At 52.4% G+C, this 19119-nt stretch overlaps 7 protein-coding genes across 7 annotated transcripts; 4 read left to right on the forward strand and 3 right to left on the reverse strand.

Annotated features, from left to right (window-relative positions):
- Nucleotides 1-982: 982 nt before the first annotated feature.
- On the reverse strand, nt 983-4808 carry Z517_02150 (uncharacterized protein; the record flags this gene model as incomplete). Its single annotated transcript, XM_013431261.1, has 2 exons — nt 983-4654; nt 4707-4808. 2 exons carry the CDS (start codon nt 4806-4808, stop codon nt 983-985), a joined length of 3774 nt encoding a protein of 1257 aa, XP_013286715.1.
- Nucleotides 4809-5365: 557 nt separating this feature from the next.
- Nucleotides 5366-7964, forward strand: Z517_02151 (uncharacterized protein; the record flags this gene model as incomplete). The annotated part of the gene is made up of 4 exons (XM_013431262.1): nt 5366-5665; nt 5715-5845; nt 5896-7807; nt 7863-7964. 4 exons carry the CDS (start codon nt 5366-5368, stop codon nt 7962-7964), a joined length of 2445 nt encoding a protein of 814 aa, XP_013286716.1.
- Nucleotides 7965-8896: 932 nt separating this feature from the next.
- Nucleotides 8897-10065, forward strand: Z517_02152 (uncharacterized protein; the record flags this gene model as incomplete). Its single annotated transcript, XM_013431263.1, has 2 exons — nt 8897-9755; nt 9890-10065. The coding sequence occupies 2 exons, from the start codon at nt 8897-8899 to the stop codon at nt 10063-10065; spliced, it is 1035 nt and encodes a 344-aa protein (XP_013286717.1).
- Nucleotides 10066-10909: 844 nt separating this feature from the next.
- On the reverse strand, nt 10910-12460 carry Z517_02153 (uncharacterized protein; the record flags this gene model as incomplete). The annotated part of the gene is made up of 2 exons (XM_013431264.1): nt 10910-11751; nt 11815-12460. 2 exons carry the CDS (start codon nt 12458-12460, stop codon nt 10910-10912), a joined length of 1488 nt encoding a protein of 495 aa, XP_013286718.1.
- A 760-nt stretch (nt 12461-13220) lies between these two features.
- On the forward strand, nt 13221-13723 carry Z517_02154 (40S ribosomal protein S26E; the record flags this gene model as incomplete). Its single annotated transcript, XM_013431265.1, has 3 exons — nt 13221-13243; nt 13294-13421; nt 13509-13723. The coding sequence occupies 3 exons, from the start codon at nt 13221-13223 to the stop codon at nt 13721-13723; spliced, it is 366 nt and encodes a 121-aa protein (XP_013286719.1).
- A 942-nt stretch (nt 13724-14665) lies between these two features.
- Nucleotides 14666-16220, reverse strand: Z517_02155 (uncharacterized protein; the record flags this gene model as incomplete). The annotated part of the gene is made up of 3 exons (XM_013431266.1): nt 14666-15791; nt 15844-16045; nt 16136-16220. The coding sequence occupies 3 exons, from the start codon at nt 16218-16220 to the stop codon at nt 14666-14668; spliced, it is 1413 nt and encodes a 470-aa protein (XP_013286720.1).
- Nucleotides 16221-17071: 851 nt separating this feature from the next.
- Nucleotides 17072-18647, forward strand: Z517_02156 (uncharacterized protein; the record flags this gene model as incomplete). Its single annotated transcript, XM_013431267.1, has 2 exons — nt 17072-17254; nt 17310-18647. The coding sequence occupies 2 exons, from the start codon at nt 17072-17074 to the stop codon at nt 18645-18647; spliced, it is 1521 nt and encodes a 506-aa protein (XP_013286721.1).
- Nucleotides 18648-19119: the final 472 nt, after the last annotated feature.

Consider the following 19119-nt stretch of genomic DNA (forward strand, 5'->3'; position numbering starts at 1 on the left):
GTCTTCTTCTCCCACCTGGGTGCCTGTACAGTTGTCGTTCAGGGGGCTAAGCGCGCGAGAGAAGCCCGCCTGCTGAGACGTTCGGATGCGTTTGGGAAAGGGGAAGAGAGGAAAGGGAAGGGGATGTGAGCGTGTATATATACAGAGCACCGCACGAATCTTTACTCTCCAGAAGCCAAGAACTTGGTATCCTAATGAGGCCCGACTCTTGCTACTGCTTCTGATCCTGCTTCTGATCTTGCTCCTGCTCTGTGTAAACCATGCATGCCTGCGTGTCTGCTGGGCTGTTACTTTCTCTTTCTTTTTCTCATCATATCCCAGTTTTGTTTTTGGGCCTCCAGGTTCCCCCCCTTCCTCACTACTTACCTTCCTTCGATGTGCGTTGTCAATACGACGTATTTTGTTCGTATGTATATGTTGTGTATTCGTGTTGGTGTGAGACGGACGAATGAGGGTGGACAAACACATTACCTTACCTAAAGGTAGTGAGTGGTCCCTCGTGCCGTGGATCTCACTTGCATACTAGGTAGCTTGTATGGAGTACCCGCTCGTACATGGCGAAGTGGCCAGGCACCCAGGCCATGCGGTCCCAGAAATCCATCCCACTGCTCACTCGTACGGAGGACTCGCCATCCATCTATGAGGCTGTACCTGAAAGTGAAGTCCACACTGCGTTCCGTTCTACTCGGCCTGGCCTGGTCTGATCTAGTAGGGTTCAGCTACTCGCAGGTCTTCGGGGTGGCTGTGCTGACGGTATACACACATACAGACCTCGGGATACACCCCCATCCACGGCCCACAGCCCACACGTCCGTCCATCCACATGCGGTATATCAGAGTATACATATTCGGTAAGACCAAAGTCACCGTCCCTTGCGTCCCCATAGCATAAGATAAGCAAGGACCTGTTCGTTTCGGCCCTGATATCAAAAACAAAAGCAACCAAAATGTCATGCTCACGTCGTTGCTTATGTAACTTTATCTACATCAAGCTCGTCCGGCCCCCGACTTCCCTGCCGCCTTGACCGGAGGGCATCTCGCCGTTTCGCCCGACCACAAACTCCTGATAGATGGCGGCCAACCGTCGCCTCTCCTCGGGACTGATGGAGCTGCGTGTCGTCGCCAGTGACTTCTCCATGTGTCGCCACTCAATCACCACCTCGTCCTTGCGGGATCCATTGGCCTCGGCGCCGTCGGCGTCTCCGTCCGCCGTGCCGTCGTAGATACCACTAGCTCCTCCACCCGAGCCTCCTAGGTCGTGGGAAGGTGCCCGGCGTGCGAAGCTGCTCTTCAGAGCCGCCTTTTCACGCTTCCGCGCCAATTTCAATTCGTCAATCTTCGAGGCAATGGCCGCTTTCGACTCCATGGTCGAGGCCCCCGTGCCCAGTGACTTCCTTGCCAGGGCGTCTTCCTCGGCCGAATACAGAAAGTGGAAGAAATCGTGCTTCCCTTGTGTGCTGTGGTGTTTGCGGCGCTTCCCACCCCCGCCTGAGCTGCTGCCACCGCTGCTGTTGTTGGTACCGTTGACCAGTTCCCGACCCTTTTCCCGGTCGGATGGCTTGTCGCCTAACAAGTCGTGGATGGCCTCGAGATGGGCGTTGTACATGAGCGCCTGAAGGTCTGCGCCACTGAAGCCTTCGGTGCGCTGTGCAACGCTGAGTAGTCGATTCTGTACCTCGGGCTTCAACCGTAGTTTCGCGCTGACCGCCGTCAAAATATCCAGTCGATCATTCATATCTGGCATGTCGCACAACAGACTCTTGTCCAGCCGTCCTGGTCTGAGAAGCGCCGGGTCAATCAGGTCTGGCCTGCTGGTGGCCGCCAGCACGTAGACTCCCTCAAGTCCTTCGGCACCATCCATCTGCGTAAGCATCTGATTGACCACTCGATCTGTCACGCCCGTGGAGTCGTGTCCTCGTTTCGGCGCAATGCTGTCAAATTCGTCAAAGAACAAGACGCATGGCTTCGCAGCCTGGGCGCGCTCGAATAGATCTCGAACCGACTTTTCAGAGGCACCGATATACTTGTTTAAGATTTCCGGGCCTTTGACAGAGATGAAGTTGAGGTTGCACTCACCCGCCACGGCAGAGGCGAGAAGTGTCTTCCCACAGCCGGGGTACCCGTAGAGCAATAGCCCTGAGCGGAGACGGAGAGGAGATCGCGCAAAGATAGGTGCGTATTTTGTTGGATAAAGGAGTGTCTCGAGGAGGGTGTTACGGGTGTCGTGCAGACCGCCGATCGAGGAGAATGTGGTGGTCGAGTGGGTCAACGTCACGTTGCGGAGGGAAGAAGGCGTGAAGTTCTTTAATGCCGCGTCAAAGTCACCCTTCGTCAAGGTCGGTGGTGCATCTGAGTCGTCATTTTCTGATATCATACGGGTGAGAGTTTCATTTCGGGCGCGAGCCAGGAGAAGGACGAGGTCAGCGGGCATGTAGCCATCAGTTTTCCCGGCGACATCGAGCAAGTCGAGACTGGGTGCAACGCGGAATCCCTCAGCCGGTGGTGACGAAGCAGAAGACGTCGGCCTTGAGGATGGGTTTGATGGATCCATCCAGGAAGTCTCTGACATGCTTTGAGTATCACTTTGGTTGCGGTTGTGGCCCCGGTTATTGAGCTGCCATCCATCATTTGTGAGAGACACAAGAATGTCTCGACGGATTTCCTTTGTAGGAGCCTTGATGGAGACTATATCACCTACTATGTGGCCTCCAATCATGATGCTGTTGAGCGAGTCCTTGGATTGTGCGGTGGCCAACATAGTAACGCCAGAATGAATGCTGCAGTATTGGCGTACAATAGCACAAAGAACCTCGGTGATCTGGCGACTGCGGCCGTTGTCGTTGCCGACCTCGAGTTCAGTCTCAGCAGGACAAATCTTATCCAGGTCGTCCAGCACGACAACTGACTGTCCGCCCAAGCGTGCACACCAGGACGCTGACATGAACAGCCTCGTAAGAGTCTCCTTCACTGTCGAGACCCTGGTTTCGTCCGTCACCAGTTTCTGGCAATCAAAGTACGTCACATTGAAAACGTAGTCCTCCCTAAGCCGCTGTGAGATGCAATGTGCGAGTGAAGTCTTGCCTGACCCGACTCCACCGGTCAACAGCACAGAAGAGCATAGGGTTAAATTTGAAAGGCATTGCCTAATGATCCCGTCGACACCTATCAAAGTGGGAAGTTTGGAAGGTATTCCGTGGGCGAAGGTGGGAAACATGGTCGTCAGCTCCAGAGGCCGGGGCACTTCGGCCTTGATTTCAAATTCATGGTCTTGCTCTTGTCCCAGCACCCATAAACACGAATTATCATGATCTTCTTCGACCTCGGCAGGGCGACGAAATCTCAGAATCCCGCCATCAAATGATGCTGCAGAGGAGGAATCTCCAGAGGGTGGAAGGACCATTCCGTCAGTGATTGGCCCAGATAGCAGTCCTTCATCTCCAGCAAATGTTAGTCGGATCTTGTCGGCCAGCGCTTGTTTAGCTGCTTTCGAATCTCCGCCAAATTGGAGGCCGTCTTTCTTTTTCGAATTCACGGGCAGAAACGGATAGAATTGAAACCTTTTGATAGAGTAACGGGGTAAGGGTGGCCCAGTAGCCTGGACCCGGACAATGAGTCCGACCATCCCTCCTGCACCAAGCATCTGGCAAAGCGAAGTCGACAGGACTGCGTGATTGCCATCGATTGGGGTGGACCAGGGAAGGATCTGGGCCACAATTTTAGAAGCCGGCCTTCCAACTTCGCTGTTCTCTTCTTCCTTGAGTCGGTTGACCTGGCTACTGTCCAACTGAGCCCTCATACCGGCCGGTTTTATAATAGTGATGTTTGCCCATGTAGCGGCTCTGAGGCTTTCAGATGCAATCATTTCGTTACTGAGCCAGATGCAGAGCTTGTCATCGTTTTGGGATATGCTCTGGTCTTCATCGAAAAAGCTGCCTGCCATTGCTCGGTCGATTGCGCGCATGAATAATGCAGGTCTCACGGGACCTGTTCTGTTCCGGGCGTTGCTGACACCACTTTTGCCGCTTCGCCTGCTTGCCGTGCTCCTCGCATCTCGCCTGTCACTCCTGGTAGATTTGGGCCGGGTCTTGGGGGCAACAATGACTTCTGCATCCGGAGCTATTTTCGCAAACGGGATGGTGTTTGGAACAGGCGGTACCAGGGAGGTAACGATAATATTTGCGGTTGACGTTGGTGATAAGTGTAGAGTTAAGGGATGGGTATGTTCCGCTTGAACGGTAGTTTTACTGCTGTATGCGGGATTGGGTAGTGCACGAATCTGAGATAGAAGGTTTAACTCCAGGAAAGTGGCATGCAGTTCAATAACTTCCCAGTCTGCAGGTGTCAATGGCTCGATGTTGATGCTATGAGCGACAGGCGGGTCAAGATGAACCAAAATGCCAATCTTCTGGCCTTCTGAGAGTCCGAGCAACTTTGCAAACGTCGCATCAATCTCAACGGTTTGAACATCCTGTTCCCTGCTCCCCGGCCGCGCCCGATCGTTATTCAGAAGCGACGCTGGTCGTGTCCGGCTAGGCATGCCAGTCCAACCAACATAAGCAGATCGTTGAAAGCCAGCAGTATTGCCACTGGAGACGGCGCCAGAGGAAAGAGTCTGGGACCGGTATTGCAGTTCGACAACAACATTTTGAGCTGGCTGGGACAAATGTGAGCAGAGAGAATCTGGGCGTTCCAAGAGGATAGCTTACGATATTGGTATTGCTGATCAACGCAATCAGTCCCGGGGGTAGATTGACGAGGCAATTCTGGAGGGATACCAGCGCTACCTCAGCGCGTACAGGAGGAGGCATTTTCTCGGATTGCCGTCAAAGCTAAGCAGAAGTTTGTAGGTCCAACCAATCAGGGGAGCAACGTTGCAGGTCAGTAGAGACAGACTCTGAAGGACATGAACAGCGGAGATCGGCTTCGGGTGAGGGAGTGGAGATATGAACAAGAAGCCTTGGTGGTTTAGAAACGTGTTATGGCGATATAGAAAATCAATGAATGAAGCTGGGATGTTGGCGAGATAGCCTTCCGAAGACACGGAGGCCATCGCCACTACTGATCAAGCCTCGGCAAGGAGAAGCGGACTGTCTGACAGAAGTTATTTTCAGTCAGCAATTTAGAATTCGTCCTTTGAATCCTGTCTGACAGTATAAATTACTTCTATTGGCCCATTGGACTGCAACAAGGCCAAAGTGGCCTGGCACCTGGTTTATCCTATGCTCTGCAGTAGCACTTAACGCGCGACGCGACGCGCTCTGCAGACTGCAATGCAGCTTTGCCCCAACCCCCCCTTGTCGATTGTTAATTGCTCAACTCGCTCCAACACCAACTTCCTCTGTATTTTTGACCGTCGCACGCAACAATGGCGCTCCTGCAGCATAAAGCGATTGCTGACTACGAGAAGCAACTCGATGCCTTCCAAACCTTTCTAGAGAAATTCGAAACCTCCAAGACGTCCTCAGATTCAGCTACTGAAGCAATCAATAACCTGAACCTCGATGGCGACCACACAAGCGACGAGTATGATTTTATGGACGACCTTGCAGACGAAGATGACAGCCGGACCAGGAGGCGACCCAAAAGGAAGTACATGGAAATGCTCCAAGAGGTTGCAGACCGTGAGCGACAAAACATTGTGATAGAGCTGGACGATTTGAAAGAGGTGCGCTTTGGGTGGAATCAGTGATGACCTGCCGCTGACAGCCATCCAGTTTGAAGAGTCTTTGAGTGACGAGATCAACCTGAGACTGGTTGAGTCTGTTACAAACAATACCAAGCACTACGTTGATTTATTTGCGGACGCGGTGGACAAGATAATGCCCAAGCCAAGCAAAGAGATATCGTACGACAGTTGCCTCGCTTTTTTGATACTATTATCTAATACGCGGCTAGATTCAAGGACGATGTTCTCGACATCATCATGGCGCAGAGAGCCAAACGGAACGAGACTGTGGCGTCTGTCGCCGAAGCAGATGCAGAAGCTGCCATCCCAGTGTCTACATTTCCGCCAGAACTGACCAGAAGGTACACCTTGAACTTCAAGCCTGTAACGCCTACAGGTGCCGATGTCACGAAAAAGACGCTGGCCGTGCGACAAGTACGGGGGGAACACCTGGGTCACTTGATCACTGTGCGCGGCATCACCACGCGAGTATCGGATGTTAAGCCCAGCATACGAATTCAAGCTTACACCTGTGATCGTTGCGGCTCAGAAATCTTTCAGCCGGTATATTCCAAACAATTCACCCCCTTGCAAATGTGCCCGTCAGAGGAATGCAAGCAGAACGACTCCAAGGGTCAGCTATTCCCATCAACCCGCGCCTCCAAATTCCTACCATTCCAGGAGGTCAAAATCCAAGAGATGGCAGACCAGGTTCCTGTTGGTCACATCCCAAGGACGCTGACTATCCACTGCAATGGAAGTCTAGCGCGACAGCTAAATCCTGGCGATGTTGTTGACATTGATGGCATTTTCCTGCCCACTCCATACACCGGGTTCCGAGCTATTCGGGCTGGTCTGTTGACGGATACCTATCTTGAAGCACAGCATATCACACAACACAAAAAGGCTTATCAAGATTTGAAGACGGATCCGCGTATTATCCGAAAGATCGAATCCTACAAAGCGTCTGGACACATGTACGAATACCTCGCTCGTTCCATTGCGCCAGAAATCTACGGGCATCTTGATGTTAAGAAGGCACTCCTTCTTCTCCTCATTGGCGGCGTGACCAAGGAAATGGGTGACGGAATGCGCATCCGTGGAGATATCAATGTCTGCTTGATGGGTGACCCTGGTGTGGCCAAGTCGCAGTTACTCAAATACATCACCAAAGTCGCCCCCCGAGGCGTATATACGACGGGTCGTGGATCCAGTGGTGTCGGTTTGACCGCTGCGGTGATGCGCGACCCTGTCACCGACGAGATGGTTCTGGAAGGTGGTGCACTCGTCCTAGCAGATAATGGGATCTGCTGTATCGACGAATTCGACAAGATGGACGACGGAGACAGGACTGCCATCCACGAAGTCATGGAACAACAGACTATCTCGATCAGCAAGGCCGGCATCACTACCACCCTCAACGCACGAACGTCGATCCTGGCAGCAGCTAACCCGCTCTATGGCCGGTATAACCCTCGGATCTCGCCTGTGGACAACATCAACCTCCCTGCTGCCCTACTTTCTCGATTTGACATTCTTTTCCTGATCCTCGACACACCTTCCCGGGAAGCAGATGAGGAACTCGCTCAGCACGTCTGCCACGTGCACATGCACAATCGGCACCCGGAACGCGAAGGGGAAGGTGTAGTCTTCTCTCCTCACGAAGTCAGACAGTATATCGCCCAGGCACGGACATTCAGACCCAATGTACCGAAGTCCGTGAGTGATTATATGGTGGGTGCATATGTTCGCATGCGACAACAACAAAAGCGTGATGAAGGGTCTAAGAAGCAATTTACCCACACGTCGCCACGTACTCTACTGGGCGTCTTGCGCTTGTCACAGGCACTGGCTCGGCTGAGGTTTAGCAACGAGGTGGTGAATGAGGACGTTGACGAAGCACTACGTCTGATCGAGGTGTCCAAGGCCAGTTTGTACACTGATCAGCGCTCGCACGGCGATCAGACTGTGAGCTCCAAGATATACGACCTGATTCGCGGTATTAGGGAATCGGGAGCGGCAAGTGTTGGTCGGGGTGCGAGGGGAGAGCTGAATCTCGGGCGAGTCAGGGAGCTGGTTACTGCGAAAGGATTTACGAGTGATCAATTCGTCCGAACTCTGGAGGAGTACGAATTGTTGGATGTAAGTGAACTCGATTCCCGTCATATTTTTCTGGTTACTAACTTAAGGATTCTAGGTCTGGCAAATTGCCAATAATGGAACTCGGCTGGTATGGATCGAAGCCGGGGACAGCGACGAAGATAACGACGAGGACATGGGTGATGCAGACGACGACTGAGTGGAACAGGATAGATCGTGTTGGTCAGCTCCGTCTTGTCGACTCTCCATTTACAGTTACTCGAATACGTGTATGGCTTGTTGTGTTCTGTTTTCGCTTCGCAACAGATACAGGGTGGGCTTTGCAACTGGCAAGATCTGGACTTGCAGCTTGGATTGGATATAGTGGTTTGGTGATTGAAAGAATGATTCAAGGACGACAAAAAGCAGCATCTATCTTCCATTCTGCCCTTGAGTCCTGCTCCGCTGACTTTTAGATCCCAAAGACTCCTCATCCTGTCGTCTCGGGCCCTCTTTTCTCATTCCTGTTTTGGTGTTGTATCTTAGTATCCGGTGGCTTCTAAACCCGCGCAACCTTCCTCAGCTTCAACCTCGGTCATAATTGATTTCGATCCTTCTCCATCCTTCCCCCCAATCTCAAACCTCTTGGCCTCTCATATACCAACGACCCTCCCATCCTCCGGCCCGCCCAATTGTTATCCCTGCTCACACGTTGTGTCCGTTGCGCAGTACTCTTTAGGTATAGCTTCGAGTATCCTTTCCCCACCTGGAGTTCGTTTCGTGGTTTACCGAGGTTTTTGGAGGGGGAACAAGGGGGGTCGTTTTGGAGCGTGCCACCAAACTTGCCCCTCCTTTGGCGAAGACTTTCCATGGGGATTGATCTCCGACATTTCTGACGCGCGTGGTGAAATGGAACTCGGTTCTGAGGTCCCAAGGGGAAAGCACAGCTCAGCTTTACGAGCATCTGATATGCTGGGGACCTCTTTCCGATTACCTTATAAAAAGAGTTGCAGAGTCCCCCCGCGCTGACTCGAGCGAGTCGTACTTAACCGTGTGACCCTTTACTTCTCGTCCTGATACATACTCCCTTTCCCAGCTTTCCTGATCCCTCTCGAATACGGAATACTCCATTCTAGCTCTTTTGTTCCCAAGATGGCAGACTACACTAACCTTCCAGACTTCGACTCCCTCCCCAAGGTTGAGGGCATGCCCCACGGGTGTGCATGGGGCCTCTTCGACAAGGACGGCAAGAAGGACCACCTTGGTTGCATAAACCTCCTGACCCCGAAAGTCGTACAGGAGGCTTTCAAGGAGGCTCGCGACGGCGTCTCGGTATCGCTCAACTGGCCCATCGGCGCTATTCAGAAGCCGGGCTTTGGACGAAAGGGCTTGGTGCACAAGGTCTTCTCTTTCAAAGACAGCCCTCTTCACCTCTCGGGCTTCGATGACGAGGTCGAGTTCAATACGCAATGTTCTTCGCAATGGGACAGTCTGGTACATTTCAGCCATCAACCCACCGGCCTCGGCTACAATGGCGCCGATCTGCAGAAGGAGCAGCTGATTCAGGATTTCGGCCACGTCGACCTTGAGAAGGCTTTTCCCACGTTAAACCACTGGCACGACCGTGGCGGCTTGGTGGGACGGGGAGTCCTCCTCGACTATCGTGCCTACGCTGAAGCCAAGGGCATCAAGTATAGCTGCTTTGAAGCGCACGCCATCTCGGTGCAGGATCTCGAGGCCGTGGCCGCTCACCAGGGCACGAAATTCAAGCACGGCGATATCTTGATTGTTCGCTCCGGCTTCACAGAAGACCTAGGGGCTGCTAGTGCCGAAGAGCAGGAACGCATGCTAGGCACTCACAAGTCAGTCGGCGTCAAAGGCTGCAAAGAGTCGGCCAAGTGGGTATGGAATCACCACTTTGCTGCTGTTGCGGGAGACGCGATTGCGTTTGAGGTGCTCCCTCCTACGCTCGAGGACGAAGGCAACCGGGTGGGCACGACTGCAGACCTTGGTAAGCTCCTTTTCCCTCTGTCTTCTCGCTATACCACCCAAAGTTGACCCAGTGGGACGCTCTGTCTCATTTGCCCTTGGTTCAATCCGCCTACGAAGTCTGCTTTTTGGCTAACAACCCCTTGCGCTCTCCAGTTCTCCATCAATACTTCCTCTCTCTCTTTGGCCTCAACATCGGCGAACTGTGGGATCTGAAGGCCCTCGGCGAGCACTGCAAGAAAGTCGGCCGCTACGAGTTCCTCTTGACAAGTATCCCATTGAACGTGCCCGGCGGAGTCGGCAGCCCACCGAACGCCCTCGCAATTTTCTAGGCCATTGACAGACGGCCCAAGGGTACTCTGGACCAGACTGAAAGAGGAAGAAGAAAAGAAGCAGGACGAATACAAGGGAGTGAAACAGACACCATTGAAGAGAGGGACTAAGGAACCCTGAACGGCCGGCTGGGTTGCCTAGACGCAGACGCAAGCGTGGCAGGCTGCTGCTCTCTCGGGCCTGAGAAGAGGAGAGGAAAGAAGGAGGAGGAGGAGACTTGCATATATCAGATATTCTGTGCCTACCTACCCACCTACATACCTATCTTCTGGACGCAACTACTGCTCTTCCTCCTTGTGTCTGACCCTCAATTGCGATTACTTCATTGCCCACCTCCGTCAGAACCTCGGACATCACTCCAACAGGCCGGTAACGGTCTTGATATCTTCTTTGGTCCCTAGAGTAAATGATCCCGATTCGAATCTTGCCGTCCTCTAGACTCTCGACTCTAGATATCTCGCCTCATGAGTGAGCAGCGTGTGTGGGGTCATGTTACGGTAGGACACAAGATTGATAGCTGTATCCGTATCCGTATCATACATACATATATACATATATACGTACCTAATTATACAGATGTAGTTCTCCGGTGCATGCCCTGTTCCGGTCTGAACGAGTCAGCTCGGCTATACTGTCTGGAACGCACTCTCGGTCTGACATCTCTCTTCGAAGGTATGAGGACGAGACTAAGAGTTATTGTAGATCGGCTGCTTTCTAGCGATCCTCTGGTATACAGTAAATACAACAAATTCGATTTACCCTCTCAGAACCCTTTCTCTTTTCTGTTCTACATGCAATTTCACCATCACAAATGACCAGAGCGATCGAGTAAGCTCGCCGCATTTAAGCAATCACCCGTCTACTCAACTTCGCCAACTCACCCACGACGCCGCCTGCGCTCAAACCTCTCATCTCACTCACCAAACCGTCTGTGATGCGTCGGTGCAAAAGCCCACTCTTTGCGAAATATTCCAGGTAACCCTTCGATTCCAGATTATTCAAGCCTTTCAGCTCCAGCAGATTCAAATCTCCACGGGTAGCTGGTCCAGAGAGAGCCAAAACTCGCGGGTCGGGTTTGCTGTAGGGCTTTGGCAGGGGGAAATCTGGGTGCGCGGGAGAGATAGAGTGCTCTTGGAAGGCCCGCATCTGAGAAAGGATGAGCTTGAAAGTCGGGCACGCGGGAGTATTTGAGCCCGAGGTGCTGAAGAGGACCATGCCACCATTGATAAAAGGCAACGTATTCCCCGTGTTGCCTGTGAACAAGAGATTGACGAATTGCTTCACCAACATGAATCGGTGCGCATGCAGGATTTTGTGGTCGCTATCGCGGTATGCCGTGGGTCCCATCCAATGCTCAACGCCATCGGCAGCAAGCAAAACTGGTGGACGCTGGTCCTTTCCAGGCTCGGTAAGCTCTTTGTAGAAGGCTTGCCATGCCTGCCACGAGAGGTGGTGGTCACCTGCGCCCTTTTGAGCCAGATCCAGTAATGTGGAGTTGTTCTTGAGGGAGAGTGTCTTGGGATGAGCGTGGTTGAGTTTCAAAGACTTCAAGACGGATTCGTTCGAGGTGGCAACGCGGGTGAGCAGGAGTTGGGTTAGGTGTGGTTGGATGTACATATGTTCAGACTCGTCCTCGGCGTGTCGAAGTGGCGCGTATGAGGACGTGTTATTGACAAAGTCCTGGGCTGTAAAAGTCGAAAGTCAGTGATCTCGCCTCTGAACACGGATGAACATGGAAATCTGCCTACCTTCTGGGACATTCAGCACGATCCAGTGATCCATATATGCCATGCTCATGGCCTGTAACAAGAGAACGCTTTTCCCACTAGCCTTCTCGCCAGTTATTAGATGTTTGATGACCTTTTTCTTCTCGCCCTCCTGCTTGACATCCTGCATTTCTTTCGCAATGCGAAGTGTCTCCTCTCGTATTAAAGTCGCTGGCCTGCGAAAGAGACTCCAGTTCTGGGTAGTCTTGAACGCCCCTGAATCCCTCAATTGATCCAACAGACCACCATCAAGCGCCAACATGTGTCCAACAAACTTCTCGTCGACCAAGTTCTCCTTACTCCATGTCTCTAAATCCGAGACGGGTAAGGCATTGGTGTTGGAGAGGACGATCCGACGACGTTGGGCTCGACGTTCGCCAACTGGAGGTAACTTGGGACGATCGCGGCTCTTTTTCTTCAGGCGTGCGGATTGGGATTGACGAGCTCTGGGAGGTCCGCTGCCGGATTGGGAGGTTTTCTTCTTCAGCAAAGGGGATTTATATTGTGCTGCTGAGCTGTGAAAGGACGTTGATTGAGTCCATGTCGCTGCGGTGATGGCGAGACTTTTGGGAGTTGTCGATGAGATCCGCAGCCGTGAAAGGCATTCTGTGCATATTGACAGCGACATTGTAAGCAAGAAGCCAACACGGTCTTCGCCGTGAGAGCAGTGCGATAACAGCTGCTCAAAGAACTACCACATTTGGGTCGACAAATAGCTTAAAATCATGGCCGCAGGGAAAGATGCGCAATTGGTTGGCCTTTCCCAATACGGACTAGTGCAGCCTGGAGAGGCACGAGGATGCACTCAGCCTCGCCATGTCCGACCAAGCAGCTCAATCCGAACCTCTTGAAGAGCCTGGCAGCACTGTCTGATGAATAATGGGTCCATTTGGAGAGGATTGCAACAACGAAACAAAATCCCCTACGCACTTATACAGAGAAACTCCTGTACTATTTGATAGCATTTACTACGATCGCTTCTCCCGGCTCTCTGTGTTGAAGCTGCATTGATAGTCTTATGAGTACAGCGTAAGTAATGATATACATACGTAAGCCACAGACATTCAGAATCAACTGAATGATTAATGCGAGTGGCAGACTATCTGACTGATCTTGTTGTAGGTGGCAGGCCATTTGCCAAGCCCTCAGAGAGGTTACCAGTTACAGACATACTGCTAGCCTTTTTGGGACTAGCTGCCCAAGTCACACTTGGCACCCACCGCACCTCGAAAAATGCACTTTTTGGGATTATTTCGCATTGTCCACGCCCAGCTCTTCTGCACCTCACACATCGATCCCGCCATTATCACCTCCACCATTGCCCCCACGACGCTCTGAGGGCTCTGAAGCACACCTTCGAAAACCGCTGACCCTTAGCGAACGTCAAAATGGTCAAGAAACGAGCCTCCAAGTATGCCATCATCCCCCAGTGCCATCCAATCCATTTTCTGACAAGACCAGTGGTCGCAACAAGAAGGGCAGAGGCAGAGTCAAGCCCGTTCGGTGTTCCAACTGCTCTCGCTGCGTGCCCAAAGATAAAGCCATCAAGAGATTCACCATCCGTAACATGGTCGAATCGGCAGCAATCCGTACGTAACTTCTTGTCGAGGGTGGAAAGCCCCCTTCAAATCGGGAATGAGAAAACAATTGTGTGGACTGACGAACGATTGGGATAGGTGATATTTCCGATGCGTCCGTGTTCGCCGACTACGCCGTCCCCAAGATGTACCTGAAGCTCCAGTACTGCGTGTCGTGCGCCATCCACGGCAAGATTGTGCGAGTCCGGTCGCGCATCGGCCGTCGAAACCGTGCCCCGCCCCCGCGAGTCCGATACAACAAGGACGGTAAGAAGGTCAACCCCCAGCAGGCCGCTAAGACCGCGCAGGCTTAAGGGGGTTCTCCTTCTGATTATTGATGCACGTGTGTCGGGAAGGTGACTGGAGTGGTTGGAGACGAGAATGAGGATCATCTGAAATATTGACGAGTGGTTCTCCCTCGCGCGGAGCGGACAAACAAGATTTCGTCTTGACGAACTTTTCAGGACGAGAGTCGTATGGGGAGCCTTTGCGAAGAGTCGAGCGCTGGCCAGGGATTGCATGTGCAGCATCTTATGGACCCTCACCCTTTGCCTATGATTAACAATGGCATATCAACGGCTACGGCGGTATCAATGGGGACCCTTTTTTCCACTGGTAGATGGAGGCTCGGAGCTTGATGAAAAACGGTGGAATGACAATCCAAAGAACAGACCTACGAAAAAGGAAAAAGCATAAATGAGCTCTGGTCACAGTGTCAAAAAAATATTGCATCTTTTTGCAAATCAAACAAATACCCCGGGCTGGTCATATGCTGAAAAAATGGACGAAACTCCAAATGCTAGCCGTGAGACCGAGTGACAGACCGTCCCGTGTACCCCGACATTCAAGTTGTGGTGTCAATATACCTCGTGCAGCCAAAGTGACTTCCGCCCCCAGGTGCACGGTTTGACTCTTTTCCATCTTCACCACGAAAAGATCCGAGTCAGTCGCAGATAAGTGCATCGTCAGTTCAATCTCCACCCGTTATAGTGCCAAAAGACTTCTGAGGGCAACGAATTGAGAGAATTACTCCAATTGCCCTGAAGATCTTCGTTGGTGAACGTGGTCAATTCGGGCTGCAGAGCTAGGTGAAACGCATTCCACTGTACCGGCCGGCCCTGGGAGGGATGTGATGTGACTCCACGTTTCGTGTAGGGGTTCTCCCAAGTGAGGACAGATCGTGGGTTTCCGCCATAATTCGAGTCAAGTTGCAACAACATTGGCGTCCAATTGCTGAGGTCAGAGTCATGGAAATGCTATCTCCTTTTTGACGCTGGGAGAAGCGTGTCATCAGGCAAGCCCCCTCTCTTCGTCCCTGGCAAGCTGCCCGTCCCAATGTCATTCGTTTCAGTGCTTACCCTCCTGTGTGGATACACCTCGTTCAGCCCTTCGAAGCAATTGTTGCTGACCCAGATCTTGCCTTTGTTCGGCCCATCATCGGTGTTTCTGAAATACTCGTGGTGGAGAGCTTGCTCGGCCGTCAAGCGTAGGTCGGGATCGTACTCGAACAACTCCGACAAGAGCTGGAACCCGCGTTGGCCAGGAGACTTGTCTGGAGGGTAGCTCGCGTGCCGGATGCAGTTGTTATACCACGACTCCAGACCGCTGCCATTGTTACCACCAGAACCGCGGTTCAGAGACGTAGGGGGGTTCGGATATAAGCCTCCTGGCATCCCGCCACGCGACACGATCAGTGACTGCAGCTGCGGATATTCCGGCATGTCCACCAAGCCCTTCCAGTTTTCTCGTCGAGGCATGCCCAGGATTTCCACAATCTTGCCCATCTGGTTTCTCTGGAACGGTACCGTCTTCTTGCTATCCATCTTTGTTTCTTCTCCCTTGAAAATTGGCCTGAGGCTTAGGAGTTCAGCGAAGATACATCCGACAGCCCAGAGGTCAATGGACGGCGTGTAATGACGTGCACCCAGAAGCAGGTCGGGGCTACGGTACCATATGGTAACCACGACCTTGTCCCCGGAATATAGTGATGAGAGAGGTTTGTGGAAGAGTCGGGCAAGTCCCAAGTCTCCGATGCGCACATGTCCAGAGCTGGTGACCATGATGTTGGCAGGTTTCAAATCACGATGAATCACCCAGTTCTGGTGGAGATAGTACAAGCCATTGAGGAGCTGAAATAGGATCGACTTGATCATGGTAGCGGGGATGGGTCGCCTGGTCGGCTGGGTATGATGGTGAATGATTTGGAGAAGATCATGCTCGCAGTATTCAAAAACCATAAAGACACACTTGTCCTCGAGGATGATCTCGGCCAGATGAACCACGTTTGGATGAGACAACTCGGTGCACAACGACATCTCCCGAATGGCAGATTGAGACAATCCTGTATACTGGACATTGTCTCCTTCCTTCTCCGGTTTGAATCTGTTTGTGGGTCAGAGTAGACCTTGCTTATAGGGAAATCTTGTGACGTTACTTTTTGATGGCATATAGTTCCTTTGGTGGAGATGTCCCTGAAGGACTGGTCGAATCACTTTTTGGATTCTTCTCTACAGCTTTGTATACTCGACCATAGGTGCCGCTGCTAATGAAACCGATGATAGTATACTTGTGGCCGATTTTAACCTTCGCTGTATAGTTGTTGCCCGGTATTTTCTTGTCATGGCCCCGGCCAGAATCTTGCGGTTTATATCAGCTTGCTCCGTTTGCACTGCTCAGCCAATGAAAATAGGGGTCGAAAGGGAAGAACACTAAGAAGGAGTATATACCATCTAAAGCCAACTGAGTGGACTTTCGGAGTTGTTGGGCAATGTTCAGACTCGTGCCTGAGCGGGACATGCCAGGAATCGACATTTCGTCCAAGCCCCCCCAGTACGACGTCGGGTGTTTTGTGCTTTGAACAGACGTCCAATCTAACACGAACGGAACGATGTTGGCGACATCATCGAACGGGAAGCATTCATCTGCCTCGCCAACAACCCCGGTGAGGCTGTCTCTCACAACGTGGAATAGGCAGCCTCCGCCCGATTCCGCCGATCAAGGATGGCCCAAAGTCGAGTGGCAACCAAGGAGTCTTGTGGATCAGCAAACAAATCGCCTTTCTTGTAATTAGGCCGCGGGATGGGAATCTGTTAGAAAATAGTTGATAGTCAGATGCACATTAAAATCGAAAAGCATAAAATCCCATGGAGGCGAAAGGATCGACATTGACGGCGATGGAGGCGAGGTTTGAAGACGGCGAGGACGGCAAGCCTTGCGGGGAGGCAACAGGAGGTGTTCTTGGTACGAAGCCGGTCGATTTGATGTACGACTTGGCATTGTGGGTGCTGACCAATAGGATGTGGTGAGGCCACGGCACGGCTGCACTTTGCCCCGTTCGCCTGCCTGCGCCTACCTGTGCTGGTCTGCGCTGGCTTGACTTGGTCATTTCCTTGTCGTCTACGGCGTCCAATCCCATCGTCCTCTCCTGCTATGCTTTCATCGGAGGGCGCCGCTTCCTTCTCAATCAACCATGGGGAATCTAAACAATCTGTCTGCCTGTGCGCAGCTAATCTGCATCATTACGCAACAATCTACATCATTGGGCTCCAGTATCGTTCCCCTGTTATCGCGTCACTTGCGTGTTTAGGTCCATATAGTAAAAGAGGGAGGTCTTCCTGAGAGCATTCTCGGTTGGTATGCTATCACCAACTGTCTTCCTCAACATGGGACGAACTGCGCTGACGAAGACCAGCAGTGGCTATGGGCTCTACACGCAGGTCAATCTCTCACCGGGTCTGCCCCCGAAGGGCCTGATGGCAACTCCAAAGCCGAAAGGTTTCACCCTGTTGCTCATCTCCACTGTCTACGTGGTCACCCTTGGTCCTCTCCTCTTTGGCTACCACTTGGTGAGTATTGCCGGGCCACAACCTGTGATGGGGAGACATGACTGACAAACACCAGGGAGAACTCAATGCCCCTCAGAAGGTCATTACCTGCCAAGTCGACCAACTCCCCGGATATGTAGCCCTCGGACTTCCTCAATGCATTCCCATGAACGACTTCCAATGGGGTATGGTGCAGTCCATGTTTACCGTCGGTGGTCTCTTCGGAGCGCTCTTCAGCGGTGCCGTCGCGACAAAGTTCGGTCGATTGTTTGCGTTGAGGTGGGCAACCTTTTTCCTGGCTGGCGGACCTGTTGCTGAAGCACTGGCGGGTAAACTATGGCTGCTGGCCCTGGGTCGTGCACTCTCTGGATTGGGAGCCGGTGCAGCCACTGTCGTGTCTCCCATCTATATCTCCGAAGTGGCGCCCCCAAAGCGCCGTGGCCTCTTCGGAGCCTTCACTCAGGTCCAGATCAATTCTGGCATCGTTGTCGCCCAACTCCTCGGCTATTTCTTGTCCAAATCCAACAAATGGCGCTGGGTGCTGGCCACGGGCGGTTTCATTGCCGGTCTCATGTTTGTGGGCCTCTTTTTCACGCCAGAAACTCCCAAATGGCTTGCAGCAAATAATCGACCGCGAATGGCCCGCGGAATCCTGCAGCGCCTCAGAGGGAAAACGGCGGATATTCGAGAGGAGATGGAGGGCTGGGACATGTCAGGAGAAGCAGAAGAGGAAAGTCTCCTTGCGTCCCCGAGAGGTGCGCGGCCACTCAAAGAAGCAGCCCGATCTATCATTGCAGTCGTCAAAATGCCCAAGTATCGACGACCCTTGATTGCCGTGACGGGTACCATGATTGCTCAACAGCTCTGTGGTATCAACAGCGTCGTCATGTACAGCGTCGCCATTCTGGGCAAGGTCATGCCCAAGCACGCTGGCCTCGTCACGGTCATCGTCTCAAGTGTAAATGTGGTGGTGACAATCTTGGCAGCGCCTTTGCCTGACAAAATTGGCCGAAAACCCTGCCTCCTGATTTCGATTATAGGGATGGGTGCGGCATCAGGGATGTTGTACGCCGGGCTCGCAAAGCACATTCAAGCCCTCACGATCGTTGCCGTTGCACTATTCGTGGCCAGTTTTGGTGTTGGGCTTGGACCGATTCCGTTCATCTTAGCAAGCGAACTTGTCGGACCTGAAGCCGTTGGGGCTGTTTCTAGCTGGGCACTTGCGGCCAACTGGCTATCAACATTCTTGGTGGCCATGTTCTTCCCTGTCTTGAACAAGGTCCTTACGCACAACGTGTGGTGGATTTTTGTGGGTGTTGCTGTTTTTTGGGCTATATTTGTGGTTGTGTTTGTGCCCGAAAGCAAAGGCAAGGCCAATGCGGAGGAGGTGTGGCGGAAAGGTCGCTGGTGCTGATCGAGGCTGACCACAGTGTGATTGTTGGTGCGATTCCTAAATGACTTGGACGAGGGGATGTGAACCAAGGCCGAAGATAGACCGTTGCAATGGGTGCTGGACTCCCTTGACTGTTTGGCTGCTGGTGTATTAATATCGTTAACTTATCACTATCCACATTCTTTAAGAAGCTTCGTTCTCCTGGCCAGCCACAAACAGGTTTTTGTCTCCTTTTGTCTCGACCTTGTGGAGCTGTCTATTGTTCCCAACCGTGCCAACCACGATTCTCTCGGACTGATAATGGACCGACCAGCATTGCCATGACATTGCCGAAGACTGCATCATGACCTAAGCTTGTATTCTTGTTTGCTCCACACAACCTCCCCGCGTCTCCACGTATCTGGTGCTGCGTCTCCACTAGTCCACGAATACGTCGTACCTCTAACAGATCAAATCATCATCCAACATGGTGTGGCAGCTGTTCGTTGGTTGC

This window comes from Fonsecaea pedrosoi (assembly GCF_000835455.1).
Source record: "Fonsecaea pedrosoi CBS 271.37 unplaced genomic scaffold supercont1.2, whole genome shotgun sequence".
Taxonomy (NCBI): Eukaryota; Fungi; Ascomycota; class Eurotiomycetes; order Chaetothyriales; family Herpotrichiellaceae; genus Fonsecaea; species Fonsecaea pedrosoi.